Raw genomic sequence first — 19462 nt, 5'->3', positions numbered from 1 at the left:
GTAGTTAGGCTTAATATTTGTAGGTGGATATTTTAGTGAAGCGTTACGTGAGTTAGGTACCTACCTACAATGATGGAGGAAGCGTTAGGGCGCCCCACCAGCATTGCCACAAGTTACTCTATGATTGACACCATCTGTTGGCGTGGCATGTGGCATGAGTTAGTACCTTTTAACTATCAAATTAGTAGCCCAACATCCTTCTGCACCAGACCATTCTGGTGTTATGGGTCAGACGGGATTATCAGCTGTGTGCGCCCAGCCCTCCAGTCACTCATCTCCCGCCCTGGGAGGCTAAGGGACTGTGGTGTGGTAGGTAGTGAAACTTTGACCGTAATTCCACAGTTCCTTCTCACATAAAGCGAATAACGAAGCATCGGGGTCTTTTTAATGGGTATGCGATATCCATTTGACTTGGTAAGCCAAAATTCAGACAATGAGAAGTAAATTAGAAACAACGTCGTCTCAGTAGGTATCACCAACATGAGAATATCATAGCTCTTGTAAGACGGATTAGAATTTCTCAAGTAATTTTAATAATCGATTGTGGTGTACAAATCGACTCTTTCCTTTTTCTCGATTCATCGTAAAAAAAGGTAACCCAATTTCCGAACGAAACGCAAACAAGCAAAATTTAAAAAGTAAATTGTCAAAGTAGCTGTCAAACAAATGATACGTGAATTTCGCTTTTTGTTACTCAAAGAAAATTAAATAAAATCGTTCAAAATGCCTGCTGGAACGTCTACAATGGATCCCTTGAGAGAAAAAGCTTTTCAGGATTACCGAAAGAAGTTGATGGAACACAAAGAAGTCGAATCACGGCTTAAGGATAGTAAGTAATCGTGGTGTTGGTCTTCATTTATGCCGAATCATCGCGCTTATTTTTGCAGTTATTGACGAAATAAATGTATTTCTCTTATTATTTGATCACTACATCGATCCATACAAGCTATAACTTAGATTTAATTGCAAAATATTTTTGTAATTAGGTTAACTTCAACTGGCACAAAGCAATGAACATTTTGTATCATTAGTCACAAGAAATATACCTTTTTACAGGTTGCCCACATACCTAATGTAATTTTATGTATCACAATTTGAAATAGATTGATTCTACATTAATATTATAGGTATAACTGTACTAATATTGATCAAATCATGCCTAATTTGATTCACAGTGCGTGAGCAACTAAAGGACCTCACAAAACAGTACGATAAGAGTGAAAACGACCTCAAAGCTCTCCAGAGTGTGGGTCAGATCGTCGGTGAGGTGCTCAAGCAGTTGACTGAAGAGAAATGTAAGTGTTTTTGGAGTAAAACATACTAAGTCATTGAAAGTTGCCCGTTGATGATGATGATTTCGTGTCTCTATTGGCTAGAATGTTCCATGCATGTGTGAAACAAAGGAATACATCAGCTATGGCAGGTCTAATCAATAAGCAGAAGACTATCGGCTATAGGGTCGGCCCTTTGGTGTAGTGGTTCAAAACTGACTACTATTCCAGAGGTTGCGGGTTCGATTCCCGCACAGTACAAACATTTATGTGTATGAACATACTTGAACTGGGTGATTTCTATGTATAATATGTATGTATTTACAAAAAAAAGTATTTAAGTATGTTTATATCCATTGTCTAGTACCCATAGTACAAGCTTTGCTTAGTTTGGAACTAGAAGCACAGTGTAAAATGTCCAAGGATATCATTATTATTATCTGACTATCTTTACCTTCGTAATTTCAATGTACTAGTCTTTGCATTTTTGCATTCTTTCTCCATAACCTAAAATAATTGCCTGTGTGTCACAAATTTGTGTTTCTGTCTGAAATATTTAGTTTGTGTATGTCCTAAAACACTGATTTTATTTTCCAGTTATCGTCAAAGCAACCAACGGTCCTCGCTACGTAGTTGGGTGTCGTCGTCAGCTAGATAAGAACAAGCTAAAGGGAGGCACCAGGGTAGCTCTCGACATGACTACCCTGACGATCATGCGGCATTTACCGAGAGAGGTACATATAAACCTTACTAATAATAGTTACAGGCTTATTGTTTTAATAGACATTTAGTACGGTAATGTCCTTTCATAATGATGTGTAAATGTTCTTCCTCATGTCAGCAAAACACTAAGGCTGGGTTGTGTCATCTTACTTTGACTTTAACAAATGTCAAAAATCTGTCAACCTCCATACAAAAAACCACTGGTTATCATCAAAGTTACAGTCAAAGTTAGCTGGTGCAAATTAAGCCTAACGTGCCTTTTGTCTCCAATATGATGCTGATAAAAATATTCTTACTTACACAATGTCAAATCCTTACTGATTGTATAATTGCATCTTTGAAAAAATAATTGAAAGACCACACGACTTGTCTTTTGTATAATATTGATTGTGAAAATTGTTCCCCAGACTAGGAAATGTTGGTTTTTAAAAATGTTCATGTTATGTAATAATATGTACTTTTCTTTTTATAGGTTGACCCTCTAGTGTACAACATGAGCCACGAGGACCCTGGTGACGTCACATACTCGGCCATCGGAGGTCTGCAGGAACAGATCCGACAACTTAGAGAGGTGAGCGTCAATTTTATTCATAAATCGTAATACAGTGTCAGTTGTCTGTTTGCACTGAACTTTAAAGAGTATTGGATCATGAATCTATTCTCAAATACAATACCTAAGATTGGTTTATATCAATGTATCAATTATGTAGGTACATCTAGGAAATTGAAATTTTTTGGAGGAAAATGAAAAATCAATTTTATAAGTTAACCTTATTTTTCCGAGGCACACCATCTAAAGATCACGGTACACCAGTGTGCCGAGATAGACTAGTCTATATTATAAACAATAGTCATAGTAGGGTAACATTGGCTCTGTGTGGTGTCAGTGTGCACCACACGAGTGGTACAGAAAATTAATTTCGAGTAACTTTGCAAAAATGCACTGGTAGTTTTTACCTGAATTGAGATTTTTGGCATAAGTATGAACACACATCAAGAGTCATAGATCCAGTTTCTGCATGCTCATGCTAGAAATTTCAATTCAGAAACTGGATCTCTGTATCAAGCTGTGAGCTGAAAGTAATAAATTATAATGCATTTTCGTTTCCATCATCTCACAATGCACCATTTCTATTTGCAGGTCATCGAGCTCCCTCTCCTCAATCCTGAGCTATTCGTCCGCGTCGGCATCACGCCGCCCAAGGGCTGCCTCTTGTACGGGCCGCCCGGCACCGGCAAGACGCTACTAGCTAGGGCCGTCGCTTCACAGCTGGACGCTAACTTCCTCAAGGTGACGTCACAGGGCTCGGGTCATTGCCCTCCAAGGCTGCCTGCTGTACGGGCCGCTAATTATGTTGCTGTCGCGCTCGCACACTCACTGCGGGCGCCCGTCGCACAGTCGCGACAGCAATATAATTACGCGCGAGCGATAAGGATGGGTAGCTTGGGGTCATTGGACAAAATTCTACGTGCTCACGGACCAGGCTTTAGCCAGGGCCGTCGCTTCACAGCTGGACGCTAACTTCCTCAAGGTAACGTCACAGGCCTCGGGTCATTGCCCTTAACCGGTAGCAATGAGGGCTATCGTTTTAGCGCTCACCAGTTGGCGCCACTGTAGAGTAAGGTCCTGTCACTTGCTAGTCGCGAAGACAGTGGCGCCAACTGGTGAGCGCGAAAGTGGTAGGAGGACTATCGCATTTGCACTCATCAAGATGGCGCCACTGTAGAGTAAGGTCCTGTCAATCGCCAGGGGTGCCAACTGTTAAGTATAAAAACGATAGCCCTCATTGGACGAATTGGGCTATTCTCCCTACCATCAGGCTTCGTCCATCTTTTCTTACGGACGAGTGCCGGCCCTCTCCAATTCACCAGAGGCAAATGACACCGGCAAAACACTTCTAGTAAAAGCCGTCGCTTTACAGCTGGACGCTAAGTTCCTTAAAGTAAGTGACAAATGGACGAATTGGGCTATTCTCCGTACCATCAGGCTAATGGCACCGGTAAAACACTTCTAGTGAGGGCCGTCGCTTCACAGCTGGACGCTAACTTCCTCAAGGTAACAGGCAAATGGATTGCCTAACCTCCCCTCAAGGTAACAGGAAGAAATGGAGGATTTGGCTTACACTTACCATGCGGGACAGACGGATTGGGAATGCCTGATGTTGTTTCCACTGCACTTGACACTCAAAAGACAATGCCGGAAATTGGCGTCTTTTTTTTTCGCGCGGCCATCGACCAAACCATGTTTTTTGGATATAAAATAGTGTAATAAACCAAACTTACTAAGACATGTATACCTCTAAACTCAGTGAACTGAGTTACAAGTATTAGAAGTTTGATGATTTTACATACTAGATTTGCTTTTTGCGCGCAAGTTTTGTAAGAAATTGCAACAAAATTTCTTACAAAGCTTGAGTTTTCTCTGCCACTTCTTAGCACCAGCCAATATGTTGTCCCGAAGTGGTGGTAAGGCAAGCTATATTTGGAACGTGTCTTAGCCTTGGAAAGGGCCTATGTACTAAATAAACTATGTGTTTCAATTTCAGTACAGTAGAACGCCGATTATCCGAATTAATTGGGACCGGGGTCGATTCGGATAATGGGACATAGACAGGTAATAAAGAAAAAGCATGTTAAAAACGAACTGTCACACATAATATAATAAACTTTAATAACTGTGTTTACAGCTCTACAATAACGCTCAGTTGAAATATATGTAGACTCCTGCGAGTTCCAACTTGTTACACCAATACAAAATAAAAATTACTTGGTTTTAATTTTTTATATTACGCTTAGGACCGATTCGGATAATTGGCGATTCGGTTAATCGGTGTTCGGATAATCGGCGTCCTACTGTATTTTGCTGATTTGATAACTTATGAAAGATGTGCAAAATAATAAACATTTCTATTAAATAATCCGCAGGTGGTATCGTCGGCGATCGTGGACAAGTATATCGGCGAGTCGGCGAGGCTTATCCGCGAGATGTTCAATTACGCGCGCGACCACCAGCCCTGCATCATCTTCATGGACGAGATTGATGCCATTGGTATGTAATATCATGTAAGGGGGCGTCCATTAATTACGTGAGACTTTTAGGGGGGGGTCCAGAAAAACCTCACTTAATCTCACGTGGGGGAGGGGGGGTGTCGAGAAATATCACGTAATTTTTTTCCCCAACAAACAGAGTAAATCCTCCGTCTGCATTTGTGAACACAGCCCCAGTTTTTAGATCCGCAGTTTGCTACCAATGCTTAAATATTGACTAATGGTTAAAAATTGTACTAAAAGTAAAACAACTGGGCCTAAATTGTTTTGTTTTATCATTTCAGTTATTTTTTTTACGCAGGTCGGGTTATTTTAAAAAAATCTAATATTTTCGAAGCATGGATTATCTCATTTACATTGCAAATAGGCATTTTGGAAAATCTCACGTGAGATTAGGGGTTGTGGGAGGGGGTCTGGCAAAATCTCATGAAATCTCACCAATGGGGGCGGGGGGTTGAAAAATTGCCATAATTGTCTCACGTAATTAATGGACGCCCCCTAATATCATCATCATCATTGGGGTACTTGAAGCCTTTTGACACACTGGCTGGCGGATTACAAGCTTCGTGTTCGCTGCGTCGCCGCTCCGATTTAAAAACGCTTGCAATCCTCCGATTTAAAAACGCTTGCAATCCTCCGATTTAAAAACGCTTGCAATCCACCGATTTAAAAACGCTTGCAATCCACCGATTTAAAAACGCTTGCAATCCACTAATGTGGCAGCTCATTTAGGGCCTTTTCACACTAGCTAATTTTGGCGACTTCACGGCGAGACAAGTTAGCAGCTCTCGCGATGTCATCACGATTTAAAAATTCGAATCTTTTTAAAAATACAATGAGGATCAGTACTGTTGTAGAAAATTCAATAAAACTAGTATCTACGTTAATCTTTAAGACATAAGAAAGATATATCTTTTTGAATTATCCAAATCGGACCATTACTTACGAAGATATTAAGTAATAAACATAGGCCGTTTTTGCCGCTAAAAGACAACGTACGCAGGGCCGCGTGACGTCACTATATCCGAATCGAGCGCAGCCGGCGTACTATTGGGATGGAAAATATTTTTTTCCAGCTAAACTATCAGTTTTAGAAAAAAACTTTTAATAACATTTATTCATCAAAATAAAGTAACCTACGGACCAGTAATTTTTAAAAATAAAAATTGTGAAAAATAGGTATCGCTATGTCCAAAAACCACATTTTTATAGGATTCGATGGAATGCGGAGACGCGGTTAGGGTGAGTGTAACTTTATGATTGTTTGTATTGAACATAATAATACATAATATGAGTACTAATACCCAGTTTCTGGCCTAGAAGGGGGGGGGGGGGATGTCATACCCAGCTTATAGCCTGGGGGGAGGGGCAAGCCTTACCCAGCTTCTGGCCTTGGTAAAAGGGGGGAGAGGCAAGTCATACCCAGTTTCTGGCCGGGGGGGGGGGGGGGGTTTAGTCATACCCAGTTTCTGGCCTGGGGGGGGGGGTTAGTCATACCCAGCTTCTGGCCGAGGGGGTTATACCTAGCTTATGCTTATGGACTGGGGGGAGGGGCTAGCCTTACCCAGCTTCTGGCCTGGGGGGGGGGGGGGGGGGGGTTAAATCATACCAAGACTTCTGGCCGAGGGGGAAGTCATGCCCAGCTTATGACCTGGGGAGAGGAGATAGGGACGGGGGTATAGCTTCTAGGCTAAGATTAAATAGATTTCCAGGAGGGAGCAGCTGGCCCGCCCATGGGAACGGCGAATAGATAGGTAGGTACGTAGGTTTAACTCAGAAAAACTAAATAACAGGTAGGTATTGCGTGTACATCGAAATGATCTTCATAGCAATGTCTTGTAGCCTAGGCAGAGTGTATCTGCCTCAGCTATACTTATTGTTAGAAGTAAATAAATTAATATCTATACATTTTTATATTTTACTTGGACGAAGATATGACTCTAACAACACTTATGAACACTTTATTTGAATAAATCGCCAAATATACCACCGCGGAGACCCTAATCGCGTCTCCGCGTTCCATTGAATCGTATGAGCGTATGGATTTTTTGCGACATTTTTCACAATTTCTATTTTAAAAAATTACCTATCGATAGCTTACTTTATTCTGATGAATAAATGTCATAACAAGTTTTTCTCTAAAACTGATAGTTTGGCTAGAAAAAAATATTTTCTATCCACGCAGTACGCCGGCAGCGTTCGGATCGGATATAATGACGTCATCGGTCCCGCGCCGGGCGGTCAGTGAACTTTTTTAGTAATTTGGCCATAACTTCGTCAATTTTTGTCGTAGAACAAAAATTTTTGGACTGTATATTAAGGATTTCTTAGACCTATAAATCTGCATTCACAGCTAAAAATCGAAATGATCCTCATTCGCTTCTTTATTCATAAAATGAAATCCGACAAGAAATACTTCTAGTTATATTACTGAAAAAAACGAGTAAATGTAAAACGAAAATATCGTAAATATTGCGACGATCCTGCATAGCGTTTCCACTCAACCGAAAGTGACTATTTTGTGCTTTATTGTAAACATAATGAAATGTTATCCAAAAGTTTTTTCGACAACTGAGAATGACACGCTTTCTATACAAATCCCATAGTTCGCTAAGAGATTTTAAAATAGTGAACCAGTCGAATTCCGAACGTCTTTATCTGAAAAGTCGCCAGCAAGTTAAACATTTCTACTACAATAAAAATAGCCTTTGCAATCAGAAATACACTATCATTATGCCATTATCAATCGTTCAGCCTAACACTATTTTTTATCCTCCCAGGTGGCAGACGTTTCTCCGAAGGCACCAGCGCCGACAGAGAAATCCAGCGAACGCTCATGGAACTTCTCAACCAAATGGACGGCTTCGACTCTCTTGGCCAGGTATGTCGTACAGTTCCCACCGCTGCAACTCCTGTGTAGCCAGGATCTACAGCTTGACCGCCAACAACCCAACCAGCGAAGGTCAAGTTTGTCCCGGGGGAAAGTTAAACTGTCATTGGACCCGCGACGAAATTAATCAGAAGAACATAGGAGTTCGAAGTTTATTATTTCGTACAGTTCTTCTTCTCTATTGTGTTTCCACGTTTGCCAATGTTGTCGTACAGTCAAGGATCCAACGACACCCAAAGAAGTCAAAATTCGCAACACGTTTTTGTTACAATTAAAATAAGATTATGTTGTCAACCTTTTGGTCACTTTGGATGTCACGAAATATTTGACGCTGAATTAGGCCCAGAACAGACGGTGAAACGAAACTGCAACTTTCTGATGAATGAAACTGAAACTGAAAGTTTCAAACTGGTCGCGTCATGTGTGGTCTCTCAACGGACGCTATGGCAGAAACTTAGATGCAACTCAAAAGTAACTAGCAGTTGCAGTTTCGTTGCAGTTGCGTTTCACCGTCTGTTCTGGGCCTTACAATAGTGATTCTTGCGCTTCTTTTCAACACTGGCCGATATTTATTGTCCCGAAGCAGTGCTAAGGTCGGGATGTGTAAGTGCTCTTTAAAGGCCTACTTACACAAACTAAATTAATTTTGTTTATTTCAGGTCAAGATCATCATGGCCACCAATCGACCTGATACCCTGGATCCGGCTCTGTTAAGACCTGGTAGATTGGACAGGAAGATTGAGATCCCGCTGCCCAATGAACAGGCTAGGTGAGATTCTTGTCTGATATTTTTTATCCACAGTGAGCGATTGGCCTGCATCTCACGTGATGGAAAGTGATGATCAGTTCTGAGGCGGAAGCGAGCTTCACCCAGAATCCTCAACCGTAAAGGAACTTGCCGACTGCATTTGTTTTAAATAAGTAGTAAGTAGATTACTGTGTAAAAAAAAACCTGGCGCAGTCTGGTAAAATTTCTAGTGTCCCCGTCATTCAACCCCTTGCAAGCTTTAGTATCCTACTAATATTATAAATGCGAAAGTTTGTGTGGATGTCTGGATGTTTGTTACTTTGTTACTCTTTCACGGAAAAACTACTGAACGGATTTTGATGAAACTTTACAGTATTATTGTTTATAACCCAGAACAACATATAGGCTATAACGATCAGTGACAAACTAAATATCACGCGGGTGAAGCCGCGGGCAAAAGCTAGTGTTTGTTATAAATAGGTTCACTACATTCACCACCAAAAACTCAGTGGCCAACAACGATGGAACTATCAACCTTCCCAACTTTACGCATGATTTAACCTGTAGGCATAGGATGCGCACTAAGATAAACTTTTGTCGATAAGCCCATACATTGGGGAGCCTCTAATATTTATTATTATTTTTTTATTTTTGCATCAAAATCTTAATGCGGTTCACAGAATACATCTACTTACCAAGTTTCGGAAAAAAATGGCTGTGACATACGGACGGACAGACGGACGGACGGACAGACAGACATGACGAATCTATAAGGGTTCCGTTTTTTGCCATTTGGCTACGGAACCCTAAAAACAGAAGTGGGTAGTTGGAGCTGTGGCCTACTGCACATCCAAGCTTGGCTGATAAATTTTCATGCTTATTTTTATATTCCAGACTGGAAATCCTGAAGATCCACGCGCAACCGATCGCCAAACACGGCGAGATGGACTACGAGGCGGTTGTCAAACTGTCCGACACTTTCAACGGCGCTGACCTGAGAAACGTTTGCACTGAGGCTGGCCTCTTCGCTATACGGGCTGAGAGGGAGTATATTATTCAGGTAAGTCTGTCGTTTTGTTCGTCCGTGTCAGCCTAATGACGTCCACTGCTCTGCCGTGCTAGCGATATCAGATTTTAACCGCCTCTGTGGTCTAGTGATAAGACCACCTGCTTCAGACGCAGAGGTCCCGGGTTCGATTCCCAGTGGGGGCAGATTTTTCTGTTCGGTTTGGTTGGTGGTAGGGCTTGTTCTAAGTCCGCCTGGCTAGCTACCACCATCTTACCTAAGTCTGTTGCCATAACAACAATGTTAACAGTATTGTTGTGTTCCGGCAGTTAGAGGTAAGATAGCCAGTTCCTCCGTGGTTGAGGATTCCGGGTGAAGCTCGCTTTCACCTTCGGCCTGATCATCACTTACCATCAGGTGAGATACAGGCCAAGAGCTTCCTCGTTGTGGATAAAAAAAACTATTTTTTGGCAAAACTATAATGAGCTCTATTTCAATGAGCTGACGGGAGTTTTTTTAAAAGCAAAATATTGAAGTTACTGCTAATATCACTAGCACGGCAGTGCTGGACAAAGGCCTCCTCAAGGGTTTACACACAGACCTGCCTGCATCCAGGTGCTTCCGACCAATTGACCGTTGGAGCAGGAAAGCTCTCGACTTCGACCGGAAGACTTATGCCCGTTTTCACCATCAATCCCTATTTTTTAAGTGACCCCTATGGTAACAACAGGAATTTTGTTGTCATAGGGGTCACTTAAAAATGCTGAGTTGCGCCACCTTACTTTAACAGTAACTATAAAGATAACCGGTGTGTTCTGACGTTTGTTAAAGACAAAGTAAGATAGTGCAACCCAGCAGGCCTCCACCTAGGTGGACTGACGATCTGGCGTAGGTTAGAGAAAGCATTTAGATGTGAGTAGCGCAGGACCGGTTATAGTGGGAGTCCTTTGTCCAGCTGTGGACGAAGATGATGACATTGTCTACCAATTGATATCATTTTGCTATCTTTAAGGTAACAAAACTTTGACTTGATCGTGCCACATCTACTTTATCTGCCAGATATCTCTACCCAAGACCCGAACCAATTTAATTTATCCGACATAAGTTCATAATAAGCTATCAGGAACTTTATCAGCAAGTGTAGAAACAGCAGGTCCTAAATTATGGGACCATTTGGATTTGAATAGATTAATTTTATTTAAAATTTATTCTTTTACAGGAGGATCTAATGAAAGCGGTTCGTAAGGTAGCCGATAACAAGAAACTTGAGAGCAAGCTCGACTACAAGCCCGTCTAAGCATTTAGTTTAAACTTAACATTAGGATATTACTTCCAGTTTTCAAACGTATGAAAAATGTTATTTACTCCGTTTTATAATGATTTGGAACTGGTAACACTGTAATGAAAATAAAGAAATTAATATTTTATTCGTTTATTTTTTAATAATTTATTTACACAATATACAATACAATAAAATGTCTGGCATCCATAGTACAAGGTTTGCTTAGTTTGGGACTAGATGGCTCTGTGATCTATTTATTGCACAAAGTAGTCAAAGTCCGAATTATGCAGCGTCCATTTTATTAAATAAAATGTAATGTTTCTTTTTTATTTAAAAGTGTTTTCGACTGAAAAATTCCCAAAATAAAATGCTTCGTTCTAAGGCACAATAGTTACAACAAATTAGTCGTTCAGCCCTTGTAAAAATATTGGCGGGTAATCGCATATTTGCTTCAACTTTATTTTCCTACCGTCGTTCAACGGTCGGAGCCTCAGTTGCCGGGCGACGTTCATTGCGCACACACGTGTCGTGCGCTCCGGAATAAGTGACGTCACTCCTTCGAAAGACCGTGTCTTTTGTGATTGTTCGCGTGTGTAACCGTGCTCCGTGTGACATCATTATCATCAGCTCCGAGGATTGACTTTAAGGTTAGTGAAGCTCAGATTATCTCTATATTGCGAGGACTGATCTACCTTTCATCAATTTTCTACAACAAAAACTATACAATGCACTTTCTAATCAAATATCCATAAATATAGGTGATAAACGCAATTTTCAGTATGACTCACGCAAATTATTTGTAATAATGTACCATAAAAGTAATACTATTCGGTTCTCAATTATTATGCCATTCTTTAACACTAGTTATTTAAAATAACCGATACCTATACAATTTTTAACAAATTGTAACCTATTTAATAAATCCAGGCAACGTCCCATTCTTTCTAGCTTTAGCCACATTCTCGTAATAGCAAGAAAAGTCAACGTAACCTTTGATTTTTCTCTCCTTCTCAAACTGTCTCGCTGGATAGATGTCTGAAGACGACTCCACTGATCGATCTGATCTATTTGTATCTACAATTGAATCGTTCGTCTCAATCTCATTCCCCGAAGAATACTGTTCCGAGTCAATCTCATTTAGTAACGTTGTCGATTTGGATTGAACGATCGGGTTGAATCTCACCGATGGATTTTTTGGTATTGGATCATCGTCTATAGGTGGAAGAAAGTTGAAGTTTCTTATTACGAGTGACATATGAGTGTTTGCTTTTGGTGTAAGGTTGTTCTTTACACAGTATGAGACGAATTCTTCCTCTATTTCACCAAGCACAGACTGGCTCACATGTTTGAAGTTTGTTTCTTTCCGGAAGTTTTCTACTATTATTTGGGCCAGTTGTTTATTGGCCTGTTCACAGCTGCCCCTGACTTCTTGGATGCGTTTGTACACTCCAGCACTGACTAGCACTAGGAATCTGAAAATAATAAAATAATTCGATAATTTGTTACGGCTTCGAGACAAATCTGCTACCGTTGAAAAGTGGCGAAAAAAATTCGACAATATTGTAGTATAATTTTGATTTTAATGCGATGAATTTCGCAAGCAGCTTTGTCATGTCGATACATCATCATCATCATCATTACATTTTTCAGCCATAGGACGTCCACTGCTGAACATAGGCCTCCCCCAATGATTTCAATAATGACCGGTTGGTAGCGGTGGTACCTTTATGAGGCCGTCAGTTCATGTCTGCATTTTAGAATTAGGTATTTATTTATTCGTTTACCTGCAAGACTCGTCCAAAGCGATGGGCCCGTGTATTTCGGGAGTGGCCACCACCGGCTCCGATGAGGCTGCGCTGATTGTAGGGAAGGCTTTGTACAGGCCCTTGACTAGGTAGTTGCCCAGGCAACGGGTCCCCGTCTGGTTGCCTAGGTATTGGGCTGAAAAATATTTTTAAATCTTATTATATGTAAGTCTGTAAGTCATGGGCTATACAACAAGCTAAGTTTAAAATATTAGTAAAACGTTACATGCTAGCAAGTAGAAGTAACCAAAATAGTTTGTAAAAGTACTCGAAAAATGCTTTTTTTTGCGTCGACGACGATGTAAATGGATGAAGAATACACGTGCGTGCGTCAATACTCGCTCGTAATTGTCCTGTCGATTAGGTATCTCAGGAGGGGTAGTCGCGCGTCTTTTGTTTTCGATGCAAACTCGCGGAGATGAACAGGCCTGGTTATACTTAATAAGATTTTAAGAGCAAAGTAGGTAGGTACACTTTGCTTCACACAAGTATAATGATTGTAATCATGGTATGTGCTAAATGCTCTAGCTAGAGTGTAGGATAATATCATACAATAAACTCACCGTTCCTCAACTTATTCACATCCAGCCCCAACTGCGAAAGCCTCAACAGCTCATCTTCATTATTCAAACTATGATCCATCGTCAACTGTACCACCCTCAGCACAGAGTTGTCATCAGTTCGGCACAGTAATGCTCGGGTCTCACCTACGTTGGCCACGAATAGTTTGCCGTTTAACACAAGGGCTATGACCACTGTGGCTCCACCGGAAAGGTGCTGGTCTATCTCTTTGAGCCGGGACACTATGTGCTCGTATTGGGACATCTGGAAATGTATTAGCATAGAGTTATTATCAAAAATCAGTGTCAAAATTGTGAGTGTGATGTTAAGATTAATTAGCTGGTACTTTTATCAATTTAAGTATTGATTCTACTTCTTTTTCTTCTTTTATTTTGGCAACGACTTGACTAAACAGCTTTGACAAAGTAACAGGGTTTACGAAAAACAAAAATGTTTGACGTTTCTATTATTAAGCAAAATTATTTATGTGAGTACCTAAAACAAAAAAGACAACACAAATAGATACATATTAAAGAATGTAATAAAGAATGTAATTTAAGACGTGAATATGTCTAAAGTCTGGTCACCTATCCTTATCGCTCGCGCATAATTATATTGCTGTCGCGACTGTGCGTCGGGCAGCAGCAGTGAGTGCGAGCGCGACAGCAATATAATCACACGCGAGCATTAAGGATGGGTAGCTTGGGGTCATTGGACAAAATTCTACGTGCTTGCAGACCAGACTATAGAATAAGGTTGTTTTTCCATTAAAAACAAATTAGAGTATACCTGTTGTTCCCCCATGATTTGTGGGAGCTGATACTGAAGGCTGGTCCTCTCTGCGATCATGCCGTCATAGTTCTCAATGTACGCTTTTTCTACAGACACAAAAGCGTTTCTGAAAAGTATTTTAAAAACTGTAAGAACCTATTACATAATATTCATGCCTAGAAAAAACAAGTTTCTGCAAATGCTTTGTATCTTCTATGGTAAAATAATTTTAGTAAATGTAATATTATGAGATTCATGCCCGTTTTCAAAATCAATACCGAATTTTTAAGTTAGCCTGTATCTCTCTCTGTAGCCTCTTGGCCTGTATCTCACTTGATTGTAAGTGATGATCAGGCCCAAGGTGGCACATGACATAACACACATTTTGTTTTGATAGGGATAACTTAACAATTAGGGATTAATGGTGAAAACAGTAAATGAAAAACAAAAAATCCAACTTTGTAAAAATTTACTAAAAAATATAAAAACAGACAAGTGTTCACAAATGTAGTAGGAGGCATTATACCAATAAAAGAATTAGTCATAGAAATTACTTCTCAAGACTCGTGCAATACCTTAATCTGTCTCTAATCTCCTCATCTGTATTATTGGCGGAGGGCGAAGGGAAGAGTATCTCTGCAGCCATCCGCTGCATGATGTATCTCGCCGCTTCCAGGCCATTGTGCGGTTCGAACACACCGTATAAACACCTGGAATGTTTACGAACAAAGCAATGCATTAGTTTTCAATAAATTATTATCAAGTTATTTTATAGGTTTAGGCTTTTATAGGTTTGACGATTTTTTCTCTGCTTGTCCTGTGGTTGACTGCTAGTGAATGTCACCCGGTATTAAGTTCGCCACTGTACAATTAGTGCAAAAAGTTTAACTAAATAAATTATAAGATTTTGAAAATACTACTTGAGTCTCGACTATAAATAAATAGGATAACAACATGAGTCTCTTGAAACAGTGATTTATTCTCAAGTTATCTTTTAATTTTTACAACACCTCAGCTTCACAAATCCTATTTATTTCGATAAATCTTTGAGCTTTCAAAGCTACAAGCATACTTATGGGTAGGTCACTCTGTGGACTATTACTAAGGCGGCCAACCGTCCCGCATTCTGCGGGACCGTCCCGTAATGACAGTTGCAATTCCGCATTGCAATATTTAATAAAATAGTCCCGCAAATCGTCCGAGGCGTCCCGTATGTCCCGCATTCCTCGTTTCCCATCGTTTTGCTCGCTTAGAAGTGTTCCACATCAAAATACAAATGACGAGACGTGGCGCGCCGTTGCTGCCGCAGTATATGATCAAGCGTGTTGTTATTAAATGTTAATTCGGTAGTAGTGTTGTTTGTTTCTAATTTAAGTACACCATTAACAATTCCAACAAATCCTAAGTCTTATTGTGGATAGGGGTGGGTGTCCCGCATTGACTTATTATAAAGTTGGCCGCCTTAACTATTACCAGGCTATAAAACGTAAATGTAACTGCTTCCAATATAAAGTAAGCATCAGAAATTCAGAACAAATAAAATACTTACGAATTATCCTCAGTTTTGCAATAGAAACAGAGATAGTCGTCATTATTGCTATTATTACCGCCAAGCCTTGAAAAATACGATGCAACGCAAGTGTTCCTGCATTTGGGCAAATCGTCCGTGAAAGGTCTCGCTATCATTTTGTTTTATTCTTGATTTTGTGAAGTCAATTAGCCTGGATAAATGAAATTTGATACCTCTGTCTGTGAACAAAAATATTTACGAAAATTGACATTAATGACATTTTACTTTTTTTGCGCCTTTTTTTTCTATCGCATTCGCATGCTTGAGCCAGTGTCGGTTGAATATTAATTTAATCTAATTTGGTTTCTTTCTTCTGTTTCCTCTATAATCGTGTAATGTGAACTCATTGACCCTGGAAAGAAGATAGGTACCAGCGTCTGCTAACTTGAGCCTTCAGACTGCAGACAGCTTCAGAAGAAGCATCCGTTAGTAGTATGGCCACAGGTATGGCCACAAATCCGACCATTGTACAGACTGTACAGTTATTGCTTATGTAGTCATACACAACTAAATAAGTCTAATTTGTTAATTAATTACGTCGTTAGATAGGTACGTCTCAAAACTAATATTATCTGTACCTACCTATTGTAGGTACTACCAATTTTTTTCCCACAATAATCAAACCAAAACCAAAACTCAACCGCAATCTTGAATTCTTGACCGCAATCACGCACGTTCGAGCTTCGAAACCGGCGCGGCGGGCGATAAAATACGATTGTATAGGTTCATATCGCTTTGCATTGTTTATCGTAATTAATTTGCTTTTTGATGTTATTTAGGTTTTAGAGAGAATCAAGATCTAATTCCCGTTTTCACCACCAATCCCTTACTTTTAAGTGACCCCTATGGTAACACATAACAGGAATTTTGTTTTCATAGAGGTCACTTAAAAATTAGGGATTGATGGTGATGGTGAAAACGGGCTTAATAACAACATTAGCCACGTTCTTCCTGTAATGGGAAGACGATGAGGGTGCAACCAACTTACCCAAAAATTAAACAGATTTTGAACCTTATCACTATCAGCAGTAGGCTCAAAATGTACTGAGAAAATTTTATTTTATGGTAATTTGTGCAGATGCGTCATGATGCTTCATGGCAATTGGCACTATAATCTTAATTAATAAAACTGCTAGACATTTATGGATGAATATTGAGATTCTGTGGTTAATAATAGCTCTTTCATTGCATTCCAAATAATAAATAATGTTTAGTTATTAAATGATAGCAAAGACAAGAAGTAGGTATATTATCATTTTGTCATTGGAATTTGACCTTTATGAGTTAAACCACAAGGTCCAACACACAAACTAAGTTGTATTATTTTAACTTAGCCAAACATGTTAATGAATGCTAATAAGGGTCAGCTCAACAAAATTACAAAGCTTAAATAATTAGAAAATCAAATTGTAAAGAATGCAAGTGCCTTCTTTTGTGTATATTATGTACCTACTTTATTATTCAAATATATGTGTACCTACCTACCTAAAATAAACAGGTTTTATTTAATGCCTACAAACTGTAATTTTATGTTATTGTGTAATATTGTAAATAAAAAAACAAACATTCCTGGACCAAAGTTTTTATTCTCAAAACTCCAATCTTTTACATTTTGCAATTTTTATGGTTTTATTATACAATGTTAGCTCTGTTATCCTAAAGAGCTAATCTGTGACTAAACTTTCATTTTTTAAACCTATTTAACTTTATTTTTAAAATGAGAAAGCAATTCTTTCAACCAGACGTCATGAACCAACAACTTTAGAAAATACCATTATTAAAAAATATTATAAGGTGATCTACACCTTTATTTACTATACATATTATTATATCGCTATTTTCTGGTGCGCTGACAAAAATAATGTATAATATGCAATAGATTTTGTATATTTATGTGTCTATATAGCCAATATCTCAACAATAGGTTAATTACAACACTTAGCTAAGGCCTATTTATGAGAAAATCGACACATTTCCCTTTTATGTTACATTACAGTAAGTATTAGTGCATGGAAAAGGAGACAAGCATTATCGATTCAAAGTAGAGATGGCTGTATAAAGGATTTCCAAAGGCCCGAGTAAAATAAAAAAGAAAAAGTGATGTTCCATTGTATACCACAATACACATTTACATAATTACGATTTCTACAATAAATGCGAAACAATAAATTCGAAATACATTTATTCAGGAACACAAAACAGTTCAAACTAAAAAAACAAGTTTGAGACACACCTCGTGAGCCTTTAGAAACCCTAGCATTAAAATCACTTCATCGGATGAGCAAAATTAAAAACTAGACCGATCAAATTAAGTGGATGGGTTGTTTAGTCGGTTTTCTTGTCTGCAGCTTTGGTTTCTGTTTCTTTTTTCTCATCTTTCTTTTCCTTGTCTTCGGCTATGACTTCCTTGGCCTCCTGTTTGGAAGCCTCGTCGAAGTTTCCGACAAGGTTAGGTACTTCGTCGTCCTCTTCATGTGGTTTTGGCGCGGCGACGCTCGACGCGAGTCTCTTTAGCTGGTTCAAGCCTTCGGGCCCGAGCTGGCTTAAAATGCCAGGGAGCATTTCCGCGATTTGCTTGTTCTCCCCATGACCGGTGATCGCAAAAGTGTTTGCGGCAAGCGAAGCCTGGGCCTTGGGGTTATTAAAATGTATCACTGTACCGTCATCCTTTATCATATTAACCTCCTCGATACCAGGAATAGTGTTCACTGATAGCTTTTTGAGGGAAGACTGTAATTTCTTGTCATCTGTAGCCGCAGTCGCGTGCACAACCTTCTTCTTACGCCTTGGTGTGCCTTTGCCCCCAATGCGCACTTGTGACTGCAGTTTCTTCAGCTTTTCCGTGTTCATTTTGTTATTTTAACACGCGTACCTGTCGAGAGAAACACGACGCACTTTTTAGTGATGTTTGGTTAATAATTTCAATCGCGAGCACACGAGTTTTCCATGTAAATTGGTGGTACGCACGTGTTTTGAACACCGGTAAGTTACAAAGGGAAAATGGTGGATTTGCGACAAGTTATTTCTGAATTTTAGTATCTTTGTGTTGGCAGCTTTGATTCAAGCTTCGTTCCGTTCTACGATAAAATGACTTGCTTGAAAAGAACCGAAAATATATTATCTCATCAAATAAATTATTTGTGTTCCACAAAAATATTTTTTTAGCATGAAATATGTAATTTTAGTATCTACAATATTATTTACCTACTCTTCTATTTCTGAATAATGAATGAAACATTATCCATAAAATTATTTAGAACTTTAAAATGTGGAACGGAACGTTAATTAAAAGATACATGTGTCAGTGTTACTAGTAACAAAAAATAAACATTGTCTTGGAATGTGTACAGCGACATCTACAAGTTTGACTTAGTACTTTTCTTAGTTAAATTGACAAAATATAGATGGAGCTATCCAGTGCTTTATTTAGCTTCCAAGACAACCACTAGATGGCAATAGTAGTTTGAAAAATGAAAAATGACGAAAAATGAAATAGTCGGCAAGCAGGGTTCAAAATGATTGATAAGTGTTTGTGGTTTTTAATTATCTAATTAGTGATGCCAAAAAAACTGTAATCGTCATGCAGCAGTAATTATTAAATAATTATATTAAAAAGTAGTTAAATAATAAAATTAAATATCCTTGGACATTTTTACACTGCACTGCGCCGCTAGCCCCAAACTAAGCAAAGCTTGTACTATGGGTCTAGTACCCATAACATCCACATCCACAACGGATACAAACATACTTAAATACTTTTTTTTGTAAATAATATATACTTAATATA

At 39.2% G+C, this 19462-nt stretch overlaps 3 protein-coding genes across 3 annotated transcripts; 1 reads left to right on the top strand and 2 right to left on the bottom strand.

Annotated features, from left to right (window-relative positions):
- The first annotated feature begins 635 nt into the window (after nt 1-635).
- LOC135083874 (26S proteasome regulatory subunit 10B) lies at nt 636-11113 on the top strand. The gene is made up of 10 exons (XM_063978618.1): nt 636-829; nt 1176-1295; nt 1869-2005; nt 2467-2565; nt 3136-3285; nt 4920-5043; nt 7823-7923; nt 8592-8701; nt 9575-9740; nt 10906-11113. Exons 1-10 carry the CDS (start codon nt 724-726, stop codon nt 10981-10983), a joined length of 1191 nt encoding a protein of 396 aa, XP_063834688.1. The 5' UTR covers nt 636-723; the 3' UTR covers nt 10984-11113.
- Nucleotides 11103-15849, bottom strand: LOC135083873 (TGF-beta-activated kinase 1 and MAP3K7-binding protein 1-like). The gene is made up of 6 exons (XM_063978616.1): nt 15655-15849; nt 14681-14815; nt 14124-14232; nt 13337-13598; nt 12753-12909; nt 11103-12440 (listed from the first exon to the last, which is right to left on the bottom strand). Exons 1-6 carry the CDS (start codon nt 15789-15791, stop codon nt 11879-11881), a joined length of 1362 nt encoding a protein of 453 aa, XP_063834686.1. The 5' UTR covers nt 15792-15849; the 3' UTR covers nt 11103-11878.
- A 1392-nt stretch (nt 15850-17241) lies between these two features.
- Nucleotides 17242-18743, bottom strand: LOC135083906 (transcription factor BTF3 homolog 4-like). Its single transcript, XM_063978662.1, has 2 exons — nt 18643-18743; nt 17242-18547 (listed from the first exon to the last, which is right to left on the bottom strand). The coding sequence occupies exon 2, from the start codon at nt 18523-18525 to the stop codon at nt 18001-18003; it is 525 nt and encodes a 174-aa protein (XP_063834732.1). The 5' UTR covers nt 18526-18547; nt 18643-18743; the 3' UTR covers nt 17242-18000.
- Between the last annotated feature and the right edge of the window lie 719 nt (nt 18744-19462).

This window comes from Ostrinia nubilalis, chromosome 24, assembly GCF_963855985.1.
Source record: "Ostrinia nubilalis chromosome 24, ilOstNubi1.1, whole genome shotgun sequence".
Classification (NCBI taxonomy): Eukaryota; Metazoa; Arthropoda; class Insecta; order Lepidoptera; family Crambidae; genus Ostrinia; species Ostrinia nubilalis.
The sequence above is the reverse complement of the archived record's forward strand: the minus strand, read 5'-3'. Positions and strand labels throughout refer to the sequence as shown.

Excerpts from the sequence above, each read along its gene's own strand:
- LOC135083874 (XM_063978618.1), top strand. The coding sequence starts at position 724 with ATGCCTGCTGGAACGTCTACAATGGATCCCTTGAGAGAAAAAGCTTTT. Across the intron at positions 1,296-1,868 it reads GCAGTTGACTGAAGAGAAAT|TTATCGTCAAAGCAACCAAC; the intron begins GTAAGTGTTTTT and ends TTTATTTTCCAG. Across the intron at positions 5,044-7,822 it reads GGACGAGATTGATGCCATTG|GTGGCAGACGTTTCTCCGAA; the intron begins GTATGTAATATC and ends TTATCCTCCCAG.
- LOC135083873 (XM_063978616.1), bottom strand. The coding sequence starts at position 15,791 with ATGATAGCGAGACCTTTCACGGACGATTTGCCCAAATGCAGGAACACT. Across the intron at positions 14,233-14,680 it reads GAGATTAGAGACAGATTAAG|AAACGCTTTTGTGTCTGTAG; the intron begins GTATTGCACGAG and ends AATACTTTTCAG. Across the intron at positions 12,441-12,752 it reads GCTTTGGACGAGTCTTGCAG|ATTCCTAGTGCTAGTCAGTG; the intron begins GTAAACGAATAA and ends TATTATTTTCAG.
- LOC135083906 (XM_063978662.1), bottom strand. The coding sequence starts at position 18,525 with ATGAACACGGAAAAGCTGAAGAAACTGCAGTCACAAGTGCGCATTGGG.